The sequence below is a fragment of the Balaenoptera physalus genome (genome assembly GCF_965194825.1).
Source record: "Balaenoptera physalus genome assembly, chromosome: 3".
NCBI classification, from domain to species: domain Eukaryota; kingdom Metazoa; phylum Chordata; class Mammalia; order Artiodactyla; family Balaenopteridae; genus Balaenoptera; species Balaenoptera physalus.
Window position 1 is genome coordinate 105,155,769 of NC_138890.1, and position 21,421 is coordinate 105,177,189.

Genomic DNA, 21,421 nt, shown 5'->3' on the forward strand with positions numbered 1-21,421 from the left:
ACCCCATGACCAGCCAGCACGTCAAGACCCATTGAAGACATTCCTTTCCAGGCCTGCTCCAAGGCGCTGGAGGCTGCCAAGCTCTGTGCATGCTCACAAAACCACAGCAGCTGAGCAAATTTCATTCAGCCCGACTTTTAATTACTTAGTAGCTTTAATTAGGTTTCAAAAAAATAAAATCCCACATCCTCAGATCTAAAGCCAGTTATTGTTTGAAAATATAAAAACTCTATCAGCAGAGAAATACATATCTTTCATCATTTGCATAGGAATATACTCAAGAAGCCAAAAGATATCACTGTATCTTTTAATTATGACAAATATTACTTAAAAATAACTTCATATCAGGAAATCTAAACACTTTGCCAAATTCCCAATGTGCTGTATTTTTAAACAGCCTGGAGAAACATGTCAGAATGTAGAGTCCTAGTGCTTCATTTTTCAAGTCAAATAACACTATAAATAAGGAGTTGTATACTACATATATTACAATTTTTTCTGAAATAAATTGGCATAATAATATTGTTTCTGATTTGGTGAGAACTAAACAACAAAATATTTTTAATTAGTATGGTATTAAAAGCATCATAAATCATTCAGTACCAGGGCAACTTTTATCTCTATTTAATTGAAATATAGAAAATTTTCATTTGAATTTGACATTAAAAGAAAATCGTAAATGCTATCACAATAAAGTGTTAATTATTTTTTGTTGCAATATTTTATTGTAACTTACTGTAATCACAGTAGCATTCATTCATTCTTTCATTTTAGTTTTGTTAAAAATTTGCAAAATTGAGACGGAGATTTTGACAAAATACAAGATTGTCACATTTATTTAATTAACTATGTCTTAGAACACTGAATTGTAATTTGTTCATGCACAACTGAGATAATTCAAGTATGCACTAGTTACTAATTGCATTAAAACATTTTAGTATAAATTTGAACTAATTTCTTCTGCTTGAAAACAGAGGAACCATTAATTTCTGAAATTCTCTGCCCCATGGTTTATACTTTCTTGTGTACTGCCTTAACCCAGAGGAAAGAGAGAAAAAAATACTTTAAAATTATATTTAGTTACTTTCAAAGATTTACATGATAAGGTTGAAAATGACTATTTTGAAAGAATATGAAGAATAGTCACTTATGAACTTGCAGAGGTATAATTTAAATCATTCTTTAGACATCTAGTTCAGAGCAGAAACTCGCAGCTTAGCTAACAAAGTTTCTATAGATTGCTACCTCTTTGGCTTATAATTGCTGTTCATTTTTCTTTAGTTTGTTTTTAAGACTGTCCACTGATTTAATAAGTACTCAAATCTAACTTAAGGAAAAAAAGCACACAAGTGAAAAATAATAATTTTCAGTTTACATTTCATTACATTTCACCAATTTTTTCATCATATGAAATATCTTTCCTTAAGATTTAATGGAAAATATATATTAAAACCATAAGTCATTTAGACTGTGCGTGTGTGTGTGTGTGTGTGTGTGTGTGTTGTATTTGGTTTTTGCTTTTTTTTTTTGTTTGCCTATTTTGTTTGGTTTTAATTTTTATGTTAAGAAAAAGGAAGAAAACACAATGTGGTACTGAAAGCACACAAAATGAACAGCAGACATTCAACAGATTTGTTCCCTATATTCTGAATTTTTCTTCCACATAAAAATAAAAACAACTACTCATAAGGTTTATAAAATGTGTTTACACAATACACCAACATAGAAAAACCTATAAGAGACTGAGAGTAAAATTTGGAGAGGACCAGGGGTTACATAAAATAATTATTACTACTTCAGTCCTGATTAAAACAGTATAAAATAACACGTATTGATTCACCTATGAATTTTATTGTTTTTAAAATAAAAATTTTGCAAAGCCCTCAAATCACACATTAACCTTCTCTAATATGTATCAACTTTAATATAGAGACCTGTAGTAGATAAGCTTGGTTTCAATTTTTTAAATTAACATCAATTAAGCACAGTAGTTTTTTATTTTTGGAATTTTCTGAATTGCTGAAAAAAATTTCTCTTTGAGAGATTGTGATATTTTCTTGATATAAATTACTTACTGAGAAATGTTAACTAAATCCTTATTATTACTTAAAAATACCCCTTAAATTTGTATTATTTTTTATTCTCTGGAAAATTAGTATTATTTAATGTTAAATTCCATGTAAAAAAGAGAATTTCATTATATGAAGATTAACACTTTCTTTTTACTCACTCAAAAAAGCTCTAATCCTCTTCCCTGATGAAAATGAAGCCAGCAGAGATGTTTGCCTAACCTAACATTTTGGATTTGCTGCTGCCTATTTTTTGAGCATAGCAACATATTAGCTATGTTTAAGATGTATCTAATACCTTCCATAAATTCTCTATGTAATGTTTCTTCATGATAAATAGCAGGGTAAGAGTTCACTATGTTATAAAAGTCTAACCAGAAGCCATCAACAAACAGCAGAAAAGTCAGAAGAAGGTCAGCATGATGTTATCTAGTTAGGTTTTTTTCTTTTTACTTTATGTGGACAAAAGAATTAAAACAAGAAACAAAATTATTTGTGAACATATAAATGTCACTAAACATTACCTAAATGGGTTATTACCTGTCTAGAGAAAGTGTTACCGTCTCATTCATTTCCGGTATGTCATCAGCTTTGACAGTAATGTTGATTGTTGTGTTACTTTGCCCAGATAAAAACACAACAGAGCCATTAAAGGGTCCTATATCGTCCAGGGTCACTGCTTTTGAATTAAAGCCAGAGGGCTTCAAACTCCAATAGACAGTAGCCTGGCCATCAGTTCCATCCCGATGTAAGGGAATGCATACCTTATAAAAAGAAGAAAACAGAACAAGTTCTTCTGAAATACATGCTCACAAATTACATATGCTTTTCAGCTAGTGCATACACTTGTTATATGAATATGTTTATGTATTGTGCATAGAGAAGTGAACAATTAAAATGATATTAAAAGCACAATTGAACAAGCTTCTCTTTAAGTATGACGGTAATTTCAGATTTGACTATTTTATATTAGTTTTTGCTAATCAAATTTCTCTAAATTTCCCCCACCCAAAAACACGCCTAACCTGGGATTTGTCTTAATAAAAAGACTTCATTTTAAAAGCCAAAGAACCATGAAAAACACAGAACAATGGCTAAAGAATAAATTTCCATCAGAGGTTCTCGGAAAAAAAGAATTAATTTAATATCACAATACAAACTGAAAAATAAGCTTTTGTGACTAAATCTGGGAAGTACACAGTTATGTCAAATGCATCCTAACATGATAGGGGGCAAAATAAGAAAATAATAATACAAATAAGAAATGCTTCTAACCAACACAACAAATGCAGCAGAAACAAAATCAGATGCTCAAATCATGGCTCTGGGTTACCCTGGGCAAGTTACTTAACCTCTCTGACCTCAATTTCCACATGTGAAATAAAGCTAGTGGTTGCCTATTTTGCAAGTTCCTGGTGAAGATTAAAGTGTCTCTCCATAGCATGAGCTAAATAAATGGAAACTATTATAATAATTCTGAAACAAATTGTATTTGGTAGTTTTATTTAAGTGCAGCACACTTTAAATATGTACAAGAAAAGGATCACTAAAGATCATAATGAAGTTTTTTTTCCAAACAAAGAATGTAAACAAATATTTAATAGTATATAATGCTATTCTTTTTACGTGCCTAAAAAAAGTATCCTCTGCTCTTTGCCCTTGAACATAGGCCATCTTGAAAAACATGGAAGATATTTTCCTCACTAACCATTCTTCTAATTTGGCTAGCAACGGTCAAGTCTGTAGACTAGCAAGCAAAGCAAGATTCTTAGAAAAGACAAAAAAAAGTAAGAAAGGACTGGGCCCTTAAATCACCCCAAGAGGGTGGGCGTGGCCAGGCTGTAGTTGGGGACAAAGAGAACAAAGGGAAATTCTCACTCTTTCTGCTGTTTCCCAGGATGGGAAGAATGCAGGTTTCACAGAGCCCAAAACTTTCCCTAGAAGCTAATTTCCCTCTAGGGAAAAATATGAAATGGTAAATGTACAGCTTTGTAAGACAAATGAATAAAAACAACCTATTCTTTCAGAACAAACTGAACACTTTTTAGTTTTTAGAAGAAAAATATAAAAATATTATGAAAAATATAAAAAGTCAAAACCATCTTGAAAAATAGAGCTTCTCTGCCAATTCACAGAATCAAATATACAAACAAAGGAAGTTGTGGTCACCATATTTTGACATGAGGCTTTGATAACAAAAACAACTCTCCACTTTCCTGATCTCAACTGCAACCCAGTTTAGACCAAATCTAAGTGTAAGAGACTTGGAGAGGGTTTTAGGGACAGACTGTGGCTCAGGGAATGGTAAGGTCAAAAACCGGAGTGGTCCCTATATAGATGGCAGGAAAATTCAACCAGGGTGGGGGTAGGCAGGGAGAGGTGCTGTATATGTGAGCATGTTTGTGTGTGTCTGTGTGTGTGTATCTAGAAATTTACATATATATGTAAACAAAATTATATATATATATATATAATTCCAAAGATCTGGCATCTACTACTTTACCACCATCACCTCCACCACCAAGTATAGGACGTCACCTGAATCCTGCCCAAGGCAAGCATGAGGAGTGCTCAGAAATAGAAAAGGTCAAGGATTCCTGTGGCACATATGACTTGGCCAATAAAAAAAAATTGTGTTTGGCTATTACTCTACCAAATGTCATACGACTAGCTGAATGCAGCCTCATCAAAATACCCTACTTTTGCTGTGAGCAATTAATTCTAATTTTATTCTATCGAATATGGCAAAAGATGATGAAAAATCACACATTCATCAGTTACTTATGTCAAATTACATATTGAAGGCTTGCTGTAAATGGTGAAGCTTTTCAAGATCTGTTAACTCTATAAACTAACCCAACCTCCCCCTCTAAAAAATAGTGTCTTTACATTATCTCAAACTCATTAGGCCCCATCAATAAGAAAAAGCCTACTTACCACTTCAGCAGCAAAATCTTCTGGTTCATGCAGAATGATTGGAAGATTGCTAGTAAAGCCAATTTCTCCATTTGCAATGTCTGGAGTAACCACTAAAGAAATATTTCGGATTTTTCCAAATCTAGGACTTATGGGTGGGATTGGGGGAACTATATTCACCAACTCCAGATTTTCCAACTATAATAAACAAAAAAAACCATAAAAATGGAAAGAAAAGACATTTTTAAGAAAAATGTTAAAGTCTTAATTGCATGGGAAAACAAAGTAAGCATGGGTAAAGGCCACCAATAAACTTGGCAACTTCCTTCTTCATTCACCATCTGATTCAACCTCCCACACTGGCTTCTTGAGCTCTTTCTGATCCTCAATTATTATTATTCCCCAGGATTCTTCCTAAGACCTTTATCTTATAATTTCATACCCTCTCCATAATAATCTCTGGATCTCTCCTTCAAATTCCAAATCTTTATAACCAACTGCCACTGAATATGACATAAATATCACAGAGACACCTTACAGATAGAATGTGCCAAAGAGAAATCACTATCTCTGCTCCATGTCCTCTTACCACTGTTTTCACCAATACCACCATCCGCTTTTCCTCCTTGTTGCCTATTCCCAACTACTTTGATATAAAGCCAAATATTGGCGAGTTGCCCACATTTCCCTCCTCTCTTCCACTGACCCACACCTCCAATCAAATCACCCACTCCCCTTCTCTACCAGAGAAAATTCACTATCAGAAGACCATTCAGAACTCCAAATGTGACTTAATATGTCTTTATGTTTAAAGAAATGTGACACATGTATAACATATAATGTCCCTGTGATTAATGAACATGACCTTCAGAGTAACTTTCACAGTTTATCCTCATGTAGAATGGCCTCCTTCCATCATCTCACAAGTCAAAATGTACTCGCGCTTAAAGACTAGTTAAATATCCCTCTCTCCCATAAAGATTTCCTTGGATTCTCCAGCCCTCTTTCTTCTATCTCTTCCTGAACTTCTACTGTTACACTCACTAAACTTGGAAATTAACGTTAAACTTCACATATTGCTTGCTTATCAGCATTTTGTGTGTTCCAGACTTTTACTTCCCAACAGGACTACAGACCTCTTGTGTGTCTGTGTCCTTCTCAGTATTTTCCTGCAACATGACATTAAGTACAGCAGCTACACAATAAACTTGTTGATTTATCCCTACAAGACAAAATGAGCTCTATAAGAATCCTGATACATCAAAACTTTCAACATCTTAATATTCTAACTTTTCAAAATCCAACTTATCAATCCTCACAGTGTTCACGTGAGTGTAGGCATAGACAATCATTACAGGACTGCAAAAAGCATAGAGATTTTAAGTTAAAAAGCAACTGTGGGGCTTCCCTGGTGGTGCAGTGGTTGAGAGTCTGCCTGCCAATGCAGGGGACACGGGTTCGGGCCCTGGTCTGGGAAAATCCCACATGCCGCAGAGCAACTAGGCCCGTGAGCCACAATTACTGAGCCTGCGCGTCTGGAGCCTGTGCTCCGCAACAAGAGAGGCCACGATAGTGAGAGGCCCGCGCACCACGATGAAGAGTGGGCCCCACTTGCCGCAACTAGAGAAAGCCCTCGCACAGAAACGAAGACCCAGCACAGCCATAAATAAATAAATGAAAATAAATAAATAATTTAAAAAAAAAAAGCAATTGTGAACTTAACGGGGCGTTATGGATTGCCCACTCTTCAGAGCCCTCTGTTAGGCTTTGTAATGTGGAAGCAATGCCACTAAGTAACCCCCTGTAGAGACTGGTGATTTAAGTTGATATTCCACAGGCGGGCAAGGACTGCACTGATCCTGCACATACGCTCACATTTTGTGATGAACAATATACATTTTAAGGGTAAAAGTCAATGCCTTTTTAAATGTAACATACTTTGCTTTGAAAATAATATACAGTAGAAGAATATCAAAAGTTCCATGATTGGTAAATATTCACTTGGGTAAAAGAAAAAAAAAGAAATCAGACTGACCAGTTTTGCTAAACACTGGTATGTGGACTAAGTCAAGTAAAATATAACATGCGGTTCTTTAGGATACTGCATTTACTTTATAAAATAGATGAAACATAAAGATACATAGTTAAAACCACATAAGTATAACTGTCATTCCTTCTAGAGAAAAAGAATATACATACCCATATATATGTATTTATCTTTAAAAATAGCATAAGAAATTAAAAATAAAAATATATATTTGAATGGCATATAAATATAAAGTGTGCATTGGATGGAGGTGAAGACTTTTGAAAATACACTGGTCTTGTGTGAGTTAGCACGTGTTTGTGAATGAACACTCTCATTCCCACACATTCACAAAGAGTTAAACTGATAATACTGTTGAATATATCAAGGAAAATAATGACTTATTTTTACTTCAAAACTTTTCAAAAAGAAAGAAAGAAAATTCATATTCTACTTACATTTATCAAAACAGTTACAGAATTAATTCTAAATATAGTATTTTTGGAAAATACAGAGAAAGAAGATATAGAAGGCTACAGAATGAACTGATCAAAAGAAAAATGCTAATTTTCCATGGCTTATTTCCTAGTCTCTAAGCCTTTTTGTCTGGGTTCCTTAAGCATCTGCTAAATCAAACTACTCCATTCATAAAGAGTCGTTCTTTGCTTCCAGACAGTTTGCAACTGAGACAGCACATTAGTAACCCCATGCCTGCCAAAAACGGTATCTCAGACTAACGTATTTTAGCTGAGAGGGTTACTGAAGAATGAGGAGCTCATGTCTCAGATTCTCCTTTCTTCAGCCTCATTCAGCTTTCCATGCAGAGTCTGATGCCTCCTATTCTTGAGTTGCTCATCCATTACGTACTATACAAACTACACAACCTTCTAATTCCAACTAGCCTTCTAGAACCTACAGCTGTTTTGAACTTTAAGGAATTGTGTCAGTGACTAATAATGACCTTTTGTCCTAAAGTGTTAAATTGACTGTCGGTACTGTAAGACCTTTGTTTTTCAACTGAATACAGAGATAGATAAAAAATTGAGCCTGGGATTAGTGGTGCAAACAGATTTCTAACCCGGCATCACCAAAATTCAGATATTACATGCTTCTTCAAGTTTTTCCTTTCTTTTCAAGTGTTGTCTAAAATAAATTCTGTCATGTTCATATAGAATGCTGAAATAAAATAGCTAGAATAATATCTGACCGATTGAAGGTTCTTAATAAAGTTTTGTTTACAAAAGGATTCTCTGCAGCTACTTGGATAGAGATACTGGATATTTTCAAGAGACTGAAAGTTTAATATAAAGGTTACTAATATTAGCATAGATATAGGGGGTCTCTATCCACAGTAAAAACTGGTTTTGAGGCAGAGTACGAAAAGATATCAGAAATGGAAAACAGAAAAGTTCTCTACAACTCAAAATCAACCCTTCTGTATCATCAGTTCTCAAACTCATGTCATGTCACTGCAACTACTACAGGAATTCCAGGATGCCCAGGCCTCCATGAAAGCAAAAGCAACTGTGTGAAACCTTTGCTTCATTTCACTTGTTTTAATAATTTGTTTTTCATATGAGTTTTGACCTATGCAGGATAGGAGACAGACAGAGGGAGAACTGAATACTGAGGTTCTAGGGACAAAAAACCTTAAACATATATGCTATGAATTGAATGTTTGTATCCCCAAACCCAGAATTCACATGTTGAAACCCTAATGCCCAATTTGATGGTATTTGGAGATGGGACCTTTGAGAGGTGATCCGGTCATGAGGGTAGATCTCTCATGATACATCAGTGCCCTTATAAGGAGAGACACCAAAGAGCTTGCATCCTCTCTCTCTCTCTCCACCATGTGAGGACAAAAAGCAAAAAGACATCAGTCTGAAAACCAGGAAGACAGCTCTCCCCAAAACCCCACCATGCCGGCATTCTGATCTCAGACTTCCCAGACTCCAGAACTGTGAGAAGTAAATGTCTGTTGTTTAAGCCACCCAGTCTGTGGTAGTCTTTATAGCAGCCCCAACTGACCAAGACAATGTCTACTAGTAAGAATGCTCTGAATCCAGAGGACACCAACCACAGAGAAGGCAAAGGAGAGCACTGATGCCAAAAATAAAAACAAAACACAAAAACCCACAATAAATTCTGACACTCCTCTCAACAAGTTATTTAAATCTCCCAGAGGCGCCTGATAATTCCTAAGTTTGGGAAATGCTGCCCTAATTGCAAACTGGTGAAATTAGTATGTATTTCCATATATTAAAAGGACCAACTTTAAAAAGTAAGTTATGACATGTTTTTTAGGCGGTCAAACTTAAAGCTTTTTAAAATTTTCTAAATATCTCTCTAAATGTGCTCTGGTGGCAGCATTCTAATTGCCTTAACTTCCTGCTCAATGGGGTCAGGGCCATGGGCTTGACCACTTGCTCAATTCCACTTCACAGATCCAGATCCCCCACCATCTGGCCAGTCATCTCATAAGAGCATTCCACAAGTTGCCGGGGGAACGGAAACAACTATGAATGACACCATGTTCTGTTCACCCATCACCCCAAGAAGAGAATTCAAGGGTCCTCCAAAAAAGTGGGTTATCCTCACTGACAGAAGGATGCATCGTATCATAATTTCCCCATTTTGAGGAGACACAATAGAATAATAATAATAGTTATAATAATAAAGGTGAAAAGCAGATCTCCCACCACAAAGCTTTTGGAATGTTGACCAAAGGTCTCCCTATATGTAGGCATATTGCAAAAAGGCATCCCTACGTACTGACAAATCATATATCCTCATAACGGGCCACTCACTAGACACCTCCACTAGGAGTCCACAATTAATGCACAAACCATACAAGCGTGAGCAGTGACTTAGGCCAAAAAAAAAGACAAAAGTCTTCAAAATAAAAGGGCCCACCCCACCAAGTGCTAAGCAAGGCACGACACAGCCCTGAGAAATTCAGAATGCCAAGATTAAAAAAAAAAAGCTTTCAGAGATAAAGAGCAAGTTAACCTAAAGGTAAATGATTTCTTTCCCCTCAAATTTCTTATCAGCAACTCTGGAAGCTAAAAGGCAATACCTTTCAAGTTCTGAAGAAGTTATTTTAATCTAGAAATTCTACGAAGCCAGTTATCAATGTATGAAATTTCATTTTCAGTTGCTCAAAGACTCAAAAAGTTTACCTTGCACATACTTTTTCTGCACATGTATTTGACGATAGATATATTTCAACAAAACTAAAACACAATCCAAGAAGTAAAAGGCAAGAAATCAAGAAAATTGAGGAGTTCAGTTAAAAACAGTCCCAAGTAGCAGGTGTGAAGCAAGGGAAGAAAGCAGTTGGTACAGCTAAACTCAGCATTCAACACATCTAAGACAGCTGGAAGACCTAATTTGGTAAGAATGGCATATAAAAAGGAGCAGGGCTTCCCTGGTGGTGCAGGGGTTAAGAATCCGCCTGCCAATGCAGGGGACATGGGTTCGAGCCCTGACCTGGGAAGATCCCACATGCCGTGGAGCAACTAAGCCCGTGCGTCACAACTACTGAGCCTGCGCTCTACAGCCCGCATGCCACAACTACTACTGAAGCCCGTGTGCCTAGAGGCCGTGCTCCACAAGAAAAGCCACCGCAATGAGAAGCCCGCACACCGCAAGGAAGAGTAGCCCCGGCTCGCTGCAACTAGAGAAAGCCCGCGTGCAGCAACGAAGACCCAGTGCAGCCAAAAATAAATAAATAAATAAAAAGGGGCAATTAGAAACTCCAGAGAAAGCAATAATAAAGTATAAAACAAAGTCTAGGCAAAAATATGAAACAAATTTAAATGCAGCATTATTCAAAGAAATTAATGGAATATGAGATTTCATTTGATATATATTTCAGTTAGCAAAATGTATGGTGACATAGATCATACATTCTTTCTTTACTGATCCATTCATACTATCTGATTCTGCATTAAATTTATTTACATAACCAAAATTTGATAAGCACCCTTTATTGCTTTCTAATTTTCAAAATCAACCAATACCAACCATATGGAAAATATAACCATAGTATCATAAATAAGTACAGATGTTTCAAACTTTGGCAATAAAAATATGCTCTGGTTAATAAAAGTTAAGAAATAAAAGAGATAAGATGGAGAAATATAGGGCCCTTATTTCTTCTTATTAAGTAGATAGAAGTCCATAGATTCTATCTACAGTTAATAGATTTTTTAGTATACTATTTAAAGTTATCTACACAATTTCTCTCATATTGCTTTTTTTATTTCTGGAATGCCTTCCCTGCAGCATCCATCATGAAAAACATATTTATTCTGCAAACTATATTCCTATGTCACATTTTCCTAAATCAACTCAAAAGAATGGCTCACTCTCTCCTGGCCCTCCCCCACTCACAGTTCATGAATTTCTCCATTACATCATCCATTATATTCTGACCTACATTTCATGTCTGATCTACTTTTATTATCACATGATTAAAACACTGACTTTAGTATAATCCTTGTTTTATTCATCCTTATATGCCTTAGGGGCAGACAGTCTCTCTTTGGACTCCCTACATAACTTCTAGTAAGCAACAGAATCCAAAATATAAATGAGGGCAAAATAATGACTAGGTAACTCTCTCACACAGAGAAGCACGCTTGTAGTTTAACCAAAGTTGAGATTATTTTAATCATTCAAGTACCTGTACTAGGAAGTGGGCCCCATTTTGAAGGAATGCATCATTTCTTAGTGGTAATTTTATAGTGACTTGGGTTTTTTGTTCTGGAAAAATGAGGCTGCTTCTCCTGGATATATTTAAGATGCCATCTTTTGCTCGCAAAGGGTCCACATCTCCAGCAGGAATATAAAGTGCAGAATAAAACATATTCACATCTCCTTTAGTTCCTCCTAGTCTTTTAAAACTCAAGGATAAATATCGTTCACCTGGGCTACTTTTAATCTTCTGGTTTTCCGCAGGAAAAAATGTTATTAGGCCATAAACATCATCACTATCCTGAATGTAGAACAAAAGCTGCAGATAAAGGAATAAAATATTAAAGTGCAGAATTCTCACATCTGAGATTACCAAACGGTTTATTTTCTAGGCTATTTTGAATTTTAATATTTATTTATGTATCACATCTAAAAATGATTACTCTCATAGGTAATACAGTAAAAGATGAATCAAAAACACATTTGAAAACTTTGTGGAATTTTTTTAAGAGCAAACTTTTTATTTACAGAGGGACAACCTTCAGCAAGGGAAGTAACCACCATTTCTAAAACCAGTGTTCTTCCTGTCACATCAAACTAAACATAAATGTGCTTTGTGTGGTCAAATTCTTCAGCTGTTCTATGACACAGAAATATTCCCACAAGTAAAGCATAATAAGAGATCTACCTCTGCTGGTTCGCTCACTTCTGCACCTCCTCGTACTGTATGAGGGAGAATCTGAAGTAGATAAGCTTCTGCCTCTTCTGGAAGATCATCATCAACCACAGTAAGAGGAATTGATGCCAACATCTGCCCTTGTGCAAAATGGAGAACTCCAGAACTTGGTCTGATATCTGCTGTTACCGGTGAGGGATCACTGCTATTCCGTGTCAATACCCAGTTCACAGAAATATTCCCATGAGTGCCACCATTTCTAACCACTGTAATTTCTTCAAATCTAGAATTGTTTAAAGAAATATATGGTCATATGATACACTCTATTTCCCTTGAAATGGGCATTTTCAACGTCAAGTTGGCCACCAGACACTGGTAAAAGCAGAATCCAAATCATAAAGAATGACTGTTTTTAATATGAAGGAGTAGATATGTAGATGTGTCCTAGGAAACTACCATAATGTGAATTAACTTGCATATTTAAATATGTGATTTAAATATCACTCCCAAAATAAGAAAAAAAAGTCAAGGAAATGACACATACACTTAACAGTTCAGCACTGTGTCCAACACCACAAATATTAAATCTTGGAATAATATATTAAAATAATTGTAGCAATACAACATTTAAAATAAATCCTACCTTGATGTTGTATCTTCATCAATTATAACTGTCTTTTCAAACAAGATACTGCTGAATGAGAGGACACCATAAGGTTTGTCGTTTGGCTTAATGGTGACTTGTACAACAGAAGGGACTAATAGCACAGCATCTCCCTGTAAGGTATCTTTTAGTAACATAACATGAAATGATTCAGCAATCTCTGGTATGGCATCATCAACTATTTGAAATTTCAGGTGTGATTCATAAATAAAAGGTGGAAAAACAATAGTTGTGTTTGGCTGAAGATCAATGAAGTCTATATTTTGCTGGGCATGTGCTGTTGAATTCCCAGTTATAACAACATAACTGATCGAAATTTCATATTCATCAGATCCAATCATATTTCCCTTGTCATCTTTTCCACGAACCACTGGAATTGTGAGTATGTGGTCTTCCTCAGGTACCAAATAAACACTCTGAATGAATCTCACAGGACTGTCATTTTTCTTAATGATGATCTCAACTGAGCTCCTGGAGGTGTTGATCTCAGCTCCTCCTTCTACACTTTTCAGCTGAATCAAAAATACTTCATCATTTTCTGGTACCTGTCAGAGAAATATAAACAGTGGTAAAACATCAATAACCAAAACACCTGCAAAAAAAACAAAGTGTGAAAAATCCCTCTGTTTCAATGCAATTACATAGAAATAAAAAAATCTTTACCTGAAGGGAGCAGATAAAGAGGCTTGTTCAGTGTCTATTTACTAAAATATTTTCCAAAGGTAAACAACATATTTTAGATAAAGCAATGATAAGAACAAGTAAGGAAGTGTCAGTATAATGGCTTTCAACCTTGATCAATCTTTAGATAACTAAAGATCTGACAGTAAAAACTAGTTCTTACTAGTTTCATCAGGTGGGTAGGGTCAGAAGCAGCATTCGAGGTCTGATAATATATAAGAATCTGGAAAACTACATTAACATCACATACAAATTGTTAGTTTTCAATCATGTCAAATTATTCTTGCTTCTCTCTGAACAGTTTCTATCTCAAGATTTAAACATATGATACCAATCACATGATTTTCAAAATACATATCATGTCTCTCTGGAGAACAAGCTGTAAGAGTCACTATTAGGCAAAATGATGACACTGTTAAAATGAAACTTTTTAAAAATAAATAAATAAATTTATTCATTCATTCATTCATTTATGGCTGCATTGGGTCTTCGTTGCTGCACGCGGGCTTTCTCTAGTTGCGGCGAGCGGGGGCTACTCTTCGTTGCGGTGCATGAGCTTCTCATTGCAATGGCTTCTCTTGTTGCAGTTCACGGGCTCCAGGCGCGCACGGGCTTCAGTAGTTGTGGCTCACAGGCTCTAGAGCGCAGGCTCAGTAGTTGTGGCGCATGGGCGTAGCTGCTCTGCGGCATGTGGGATCTTCCTGGACCAGGGCTCGAATCCGTGACGCCTGGATTGGCAGGCGGGTTCTTAACCACTGCGTTAATACTTGACATAATATTCTCTAACATGTCTGTAACACAGAGAGAGGCCTTGTCCCTTTTAAGCACTTAACACATCCTACCTCATCATCGAGAACTGTCAAGTTATAAACTACTGTTCCTCTGCCAGGAGGAACAGTGATGTTCCCTTTAACTGGACTTAAATCTTCTTCAGGTGGGTTTGGGCCACCCTCTACCTGCAAGGAAACACAGTGCCATCAATAAACATGAAATATTTCAGAAGAATAAGAAAGCATTATTGTGATATCAGCTGACATATTTAGTTAAAAATGTTTTGCAAGAGGAATGATACTTTAAAAAAATTTTTAATAAATAAATATATCCTGGTACTTCCACCAAAAAGAAAAAAAAAAGAAGAAGAAGAAGAATGATACTAACCTATATTAAGTTTGCTCTTCTAACTAACAGTCAAGGCCTGTAATATAATTACAGATCTTGACTATAATTACATTAAACTACATGGTTTCTAAGAGCTTTCTCTTTTTTTCTCAACCATACTATTAAACCTGAGAAAAAAACTTATACGTACTTTTTCTTGAGCGGAATGTACTCACAATTAGTGTATTCTCTTAAGTAAGGGAATCAAAGACCAGTTCCACCACTGGCGGTGTAACCTTGGGCAAGGTATTTAATAACTCTGTCCAGCTTTTTCCTCATCTTTAACATGAGCGTAATAATGTCCACTTTCCAGGCTAGATATGAATATTTAATAAAATCATATTCCTTTTGAAAAGTATTTATTAAGTACTCTGTGTCTAACCCTCTTTTAGGTACTAAGGATATGGCAGGGAACAAGGCAAACTTTCTACCCACCAGGACCTCACATTTCATGAAAGGGAACAAATGGAAGATAAATAAATGTGTGTCCAATGATGGTAAGTACTATGGAGAAAAAATTTTAAAGGGCATGAGGGAGACTGAGTGCTGGGAAGAGCTGCAGTTTACATGCAGCGATAATCAGTGTAAAGCACTTAGAACAGTATATGGCAATATTAAGTGCTCCACAAATGTTAGCTGTAATTATTTCAACATAACAGAAGGCTCAAGAGCTAATAAAATAACTTCAGACATCCATAGAGAGTTGAAAACACTATAACCTGATGATACCTTATCGTTTCTACAGCCGATTTTCTTCCAAATTTTGGAGTACAACTGCTGTTAACACCATCCATTAAGTGTATTTTTTAAAATGGGGAATGTATATGGGGGAAGACTACATATTAAATAATTTTATATAAGCCTAAGGAACCCATGAGCATTTTAAAATTTTATATCCTTGAGAAGATTTATCATAAATGTTCTATGAATTTTACAGAATTAACATTACTATTATTAAATTTGTGGTTTATTATTATCCTGTAATCTAAAATGATATGTTGTGTTTCACGTAAGCACAGTACATCCAAGCAGCGAGGAAAACAGTTTTATATTAAACATGAAATTTATCAGATGATCAAAGTATTTACTTTTATTTCATTAAGAGTCATGTTTATTATACAAAGGACCTTGATTTTAAAATTACAGCCGTCTGGTATGAACTCTGAAGCGTTACCATTTAAAATGATTTCAGAGTAAACTTACCTCAAAAGTCACAGTGACCATCCCATAGGTTCCTTTTTCTCTGATGAGAGTAAGAGGCACAGATTCATTTCTGCCCCGGGGCTCATGCACTGTGATTGAGAAAGGCTATTGGGAAGAGCAAAGACCATCACGTGCTGATCAATCAGAGGCAGGAGCTCGTGCAAACTGTTACCTTAGAAATCCTAATTTTCCACAGACAAATCAATCCACATTGTGCTCTAAAAATGTGGGGTTTCCTAGCATTCACTAACTGTAGCTAATAACACTTAAAAGGTTAAAATAATAGTATAAAGGGAACATAAAACTAGTCAGGCAAAAGATGTAGGTTCTTGTCCTGCTTCCAGCAACAAGTAGCTGTTCCACTGAGGAATCTTAAAGGTTATCTCATTGAAAGATGATGAACTCAAATGCTCCCAGGGGCCCAGGAGGTCACAGAAATGAGTTGTGCCTCCAAACCAGGGCAGCTCATTGGGACTACGGTTCAGCCTTGCTCCCAACCACTGCTCCCTCCTCATTGGTCAGCTAGCCACTGAAAACAGACATCTGCTAATGACTTTTTTCAGGACATGATCACTGAGGGGAAGAAAAAGCCAGGGCTTCAAATGTTGCAAAGTGTTGGCATGGCAGGGCAGAAGAGATGAGTGGGCAGGTACACGCTAGCTAAGGCAGCAGGTTGACACTAAGTCTCAGTATCCCCATCCATCAACAGGAATAGGAATGCCTGTCTCAAACAGTTGCGATGAGGTGTCAATGAGATAATTCACGTCTAAGTGCTTATCCTAGTACATGTCACATAGTGAGGACCAGCAAATGTTGGCTATAATTGTTATCATCATCATCGTTACCTTCATCATCGATATAATCATTATCCAGTCTGGAAATCAAAGCCAGCCTATGTAGTAACGACTGTGAGCTCAACAGTTACTTAGTTTAATTTTAATCACACAGGGCAAGTGCCCAGTCAGAGGCTTCCTGGCAGCTCTGAGACCACAACAGTCAGGGACCTAGAACCAATGCTAGAGACTCACTCCCAGAGGCTAAGATATTTAATGTCAAAAGAAAGAAGGAAAGAAACCTTTAAACAAGTCAGTCTGAGGTGGGGGATGAAAGTTGGGAGTGAGTGTAGAGGAAAAGCAGTAGGGAGAAAAATTAAGCAATTAAGGGAGCCTGGTTCATAATTAACTAAAAATTCCATATCATTCAAATAGAAGCGATTGATTAACTGATTAATTATTAATTTTTGTAAATGTCGATATAATGGAAGTTACAAAACGTCTACTACCTTGGCATTATTCACATATCCATTTTAATAAAGATACTGCAACTATAAAGATCGTATTTATCTATAGCTCACCTTGTTTCAAAGATAATTCAAGGTGCTAAGAAAATGACATACAATACACCAACTGAAGTAGCAACCTAAATTGGAAAATAAATAAAAAGCTGGGGAGTGTCACATTACCTTTTAGTAATGATAATTAGTAACATGATTCAAAAAGACTCCACACCAGGAAGCCTATTGTAGACTAAAACTTACTTGCAATATCCAGTTTTACTTGAGATAAATTTTGTTTTATTTCAGAGCTGAAAACAATTTCTCTCAAAGGGGGGGGGGACCTGTGTTGTGTGTTTTTTTCTAAAGAACAAAACCCTCTGAACATAGGACTGGCCAGGGACACAGGAATTTGGTGATAAAGGAGAAAAAAATGAACTGTTGAGCAAAACTGAGGAAGATGACATGGAGTTTTAACCTTCAAGAAATATTAATTAATAGGAAAATCTCAGGGTAGGGAATAAGTATAGAATAACTATATTAAGAGCTATAACGTCTGCAATTCAATTGTAAGTTTACTATAGGTTTTTTCAGTGTTCTTTCAATACATTTTTCTTGTCTCGAATTACTCCAAACTTTCAGAGGAGGCTAACAGACAATGCTCTTTGAAGTGCCAGTTGGGGACATCAAGCACAAGGAACTGTGTTACAACACCTGCTACAGACTGAACGTTCGTGTCCCCCCCAAAATTCATGTTCAAATCCTAACCCCCAAAGTGATGTTATTAGGAGTTGGGGCCTTTGGGAGGGGAGTAGGTCATGAGATCAGAGCCCTCATGAATGGGATTAGTATCCTTATAAAAGAGACCCCAGAGACCTCTCTTGCCCCTTCCACCACATGAAAACACAGCAAAAAGACAGCTGTCTATGAACCAGGAAGTCAGCCCGCACCAAACACCAAATCTGCTAAAGCCCTGATCTTGGACTTCTCAGCCTCCATAACTGTAAGAAATAAATTTCTGTTTTTAAGCCACCCAGTCTATGGTATTTTGTTATAGCAGACCAAACTGACAAGGACAACATCTGAGTCAGAGACCACCAGAGGAGGTAACAAATGAGTCAGGTGAAATGATCAGCAGAAAGAGAGTAGGGCAAGAGATGACCACGATCATAGGGGTCCCCTCATTTCGTAGAAATCTTAGGTAAAACAAAAGAACAGTCTACAGAATGTGGAATACAGACAGAGTTGGAGCAAATTTTATTTATATATCAAAAGACAGGATGATTCTAGGTAGCAGAGAAAGTAATCAAAAAATTTAATAGACTATTATCTAAGCAACCACAAGATTAATCAAATTATAACCGTACCATATTAAATGAAATAATTCCAAATGCATTGTCATTTGACAATATTGTCACAGTAACAGTCCTTGGCCATCCAAGCTTCACATTTGCTGAAGGTTTCTAAAATAAAAGCCCAAAGTAAATTAAGAAATTAAACATAAGAGGAAAATAAAAATTATTTTAAAATGATTTTGGTCTTTAAGTAATCATTCAGAATATGAATAAAAATACAAGTATATTTTAACGCACAGATTAAGAAAATATATTAAAACTAAGTCAACGTGGTTAAGCTCCAAACAAGAATTCTTCAAAAGAGTTCTGAAAACCATTTATCACTATTAAAATATAAATTGTTATAACTATAAATAATCACTGGCTAGTAATATATTCTAATTTCATTACTAATATAACAGAGAATTAAGTAACAGTATGAAATTCTATTCATATGTGATTTTTTTCTTACACTATAGAAGGTGCTGAAACTTAAGAATTAGTTATTCTATAAATCATAGAACCAAATTAAAGCTAAACTATTAAAGCAATTTTTCTAATAAATATGGGAAGAGTTTGCTACATTTCTATTAATATTCAATAGCAGCATAAAGAAATACGAAAAAAGAGTGTCTTACAAAGGTAAAACATGACTGCTTCAAGTGCCATTTTCACAAAAATTTTAATCACACCAACCCAATCATTCTAAAAAAATTCTCAATTCACTTCAGAAAAATTAACTAGAGCAGTGTTAGCCGTCACTGCCTCAGTCGTAAAGGACAATTAAACCTTAGGCTAGTCAAGCATTTTTCCCAGGGGCGCTCCAAATTTATTCTAAGGCACAGGGACCTCCCACTGCCAAGCCTGCTTTTTGTACCCTTCTCCTTTGAACTCAGAAGTCACGGTCATTCTTTGTGCATCTGGTAGCAGAAGAGGGATAAAAGAGAAAAGGGCCAAAGGGAAGACAAGGTTTTCCTGAGCATCTGTCATGGCAATTCCTAAATAAGCTGAATTAATCCAAAAACTAGCTGTAGAATCTTCTAAACAAGATTGTCTGAGGAATAACCAGACCGTGGAATTGCCGAAGAGATTGTCAGTTCTGGCTTCTATGAAAACCACCACCAGGCACTTAAATTGGCTCATCTCTAGAGAAAATGATTTTTAAGCGTTGTAAGATTTTTATGAGTTTAAGCTTACCGGGGAAAAAAGGAATTACCTGTAAAGTTAGGTGAAAAATAAAAGTTTCATCCGGCTCCGGTAAATCATCATCACATACTGCTATGTACACTGTCCTATTCGTTTCTCCAACAGGTATAAAAGCTGCAGCATATGTGTCAAAAAAGTCACCGGTGTCATCTCCATACAGCTATCAAATGCAAAACATAAACAGTTCTTACATAACACAGTGTTAGGACAAGCAAAATTGATGCTAATTAGAGCAATCAACAGGCAAAAAAAACATGAATCATCAAATGACACTGATGTTTATAAACAGGATGTGGAAAAACAAAACAAATATCTAACAACTAATAAAAATCACCTTAAAAAAAGCATTATAAGAAGAAATGATTCTACATAAAAACATTTGTTTACACTCTAGAAGGTAAAGGAATCATTACATAGAAAAGTAATAATTATATAGGAAAGTAATGATGTGAAATTTTTTTCTCCATCTCTTGATTGATCTGAAGTGGATTACAGCAAACCTAACAGGGAAGACAAATTGTAGCTAAAACTCTCCCAAAGAAGAGGTGTAAGTAGCCTGCCAAAATATATCAGGAAAATCAATTATTTCCCTATCAGTCTTAAAGAAACTACTCTTTCCAAAGCTTTAAACCTGAAGTTTTATTTATATTCTCCCACAACACCAATAAGGACCCAATTCTTTTAGCATACCAATTTATTAGTCATTATAAATTTTTCCTCAAAACTTTTTAAGACCTCATTCTGTAACATCAGCATTGCTAAGATTCTCAAGGGAGCAATAATTATGAAATTATAATGGAGCAACTTCTTGTGCAAATCCAAATGAAATTTCTTCTGCCAAAGAACCCAAAATGAATAACTTAGCTACTAGAAAAAAACACGATTTAGTATAAACTAAAAATGAAGGATGTCTATAGGGATATTGTAGTCAATTTCTAGTTCTCATTTACAAAATAAAGTTAGTTTTAAATACTTGAAAAATCCAAGTAAGTTGTTAAGGGTGTTAGAAAACTTGTTCTCATACCTTAATATAAAAAGTGACACAAAAAAAGTGGCACGGTCTTTTTAGAAAGAATTAAATATCAAGAGACACTGATACAAATAAAGAGAAAAACCACAGTAATCCAACCCAAAAAATCATTTAACAATCCAAAATATACAAAAATTGATATGTATGCAAACAGTTTCATCAGAGCAATATTTACAACAGCAAAAACTGGAAGCAAGCTCTATGAAAAACTGCTGAGAAATGATTGGGAAATGATGACCCCACCATCAAGAAAAGTTGTGAATACGACAGAGCAACCTGAAAAAATTATTAGGATACGATCAAAATTATATGTAAAAAGTTATCAAATATAATATATACTCAAACTAAAAATAAATTCAATAAATATATATACATGTCATAAATTAAAAACTAAAAGCAATGCACAAAATTATAATACTGGGTTTCTTTCATAGATAGTTTTTCTTCTTTGTCTCTTTTTACAGTGTTTCCCAATGTGACGATT

At 35.5% G+C, this 21,421-nt stretch overlaps 1 protein-coding gene across 1 annotated transcript in view; it reads right to left on the reverse strand.

The window, feature by feature from the left end:
- The window catches only part of ADGRV1 (adhesion G protein-coupled receptor V1), a 560,219-nt gene that overhangs the window by 498,736 nt on the left and 40,062 nt on the right, over positions 1 to 21,421 (reverse strand). Inside the window, exons 3-11 of the mRNA XM_082458333.1 lie at positions 19,918 to 20,067; positions 18,735 to 18,830; positions 16,095 to 16,199; positions 14,576 to 14,689; positions 13,032 to 13,597; positions 12,401 to 12,671; positions 11,702 to 12,031; positions 5,007 to 5,183; positions 2,610 to 2,833 (exon numbers count right to left, since the gene is read on the reverse strand). Coding sequence (XP_082314459.1) covers positions 2,610 to 2,833; positions 5,007 to 5,183; positions 11,702 to 12,031; positions 12,401 to 12,671; positions 13,032 to 13,597; positions 14,576 to 14,689; positions 16,095 to 16,199; positions 18,735 to 18,830; positions 19,918 to 20,067 — 2,033 coding nt within the window. The remainder of the gene's footprint in view (positions 1 to 2,609; positions 2,834 to 5,006; positions 5,184 to 11,701; positions 12,032 to 12,400; positions 12,672 to 13,031; positions 13,598 to 14,575; positions 14,690 to 16,094; positions 16,200 to 18,734; positions 18,831 to 19,917; positions 20,068 to 21,421) is intronic.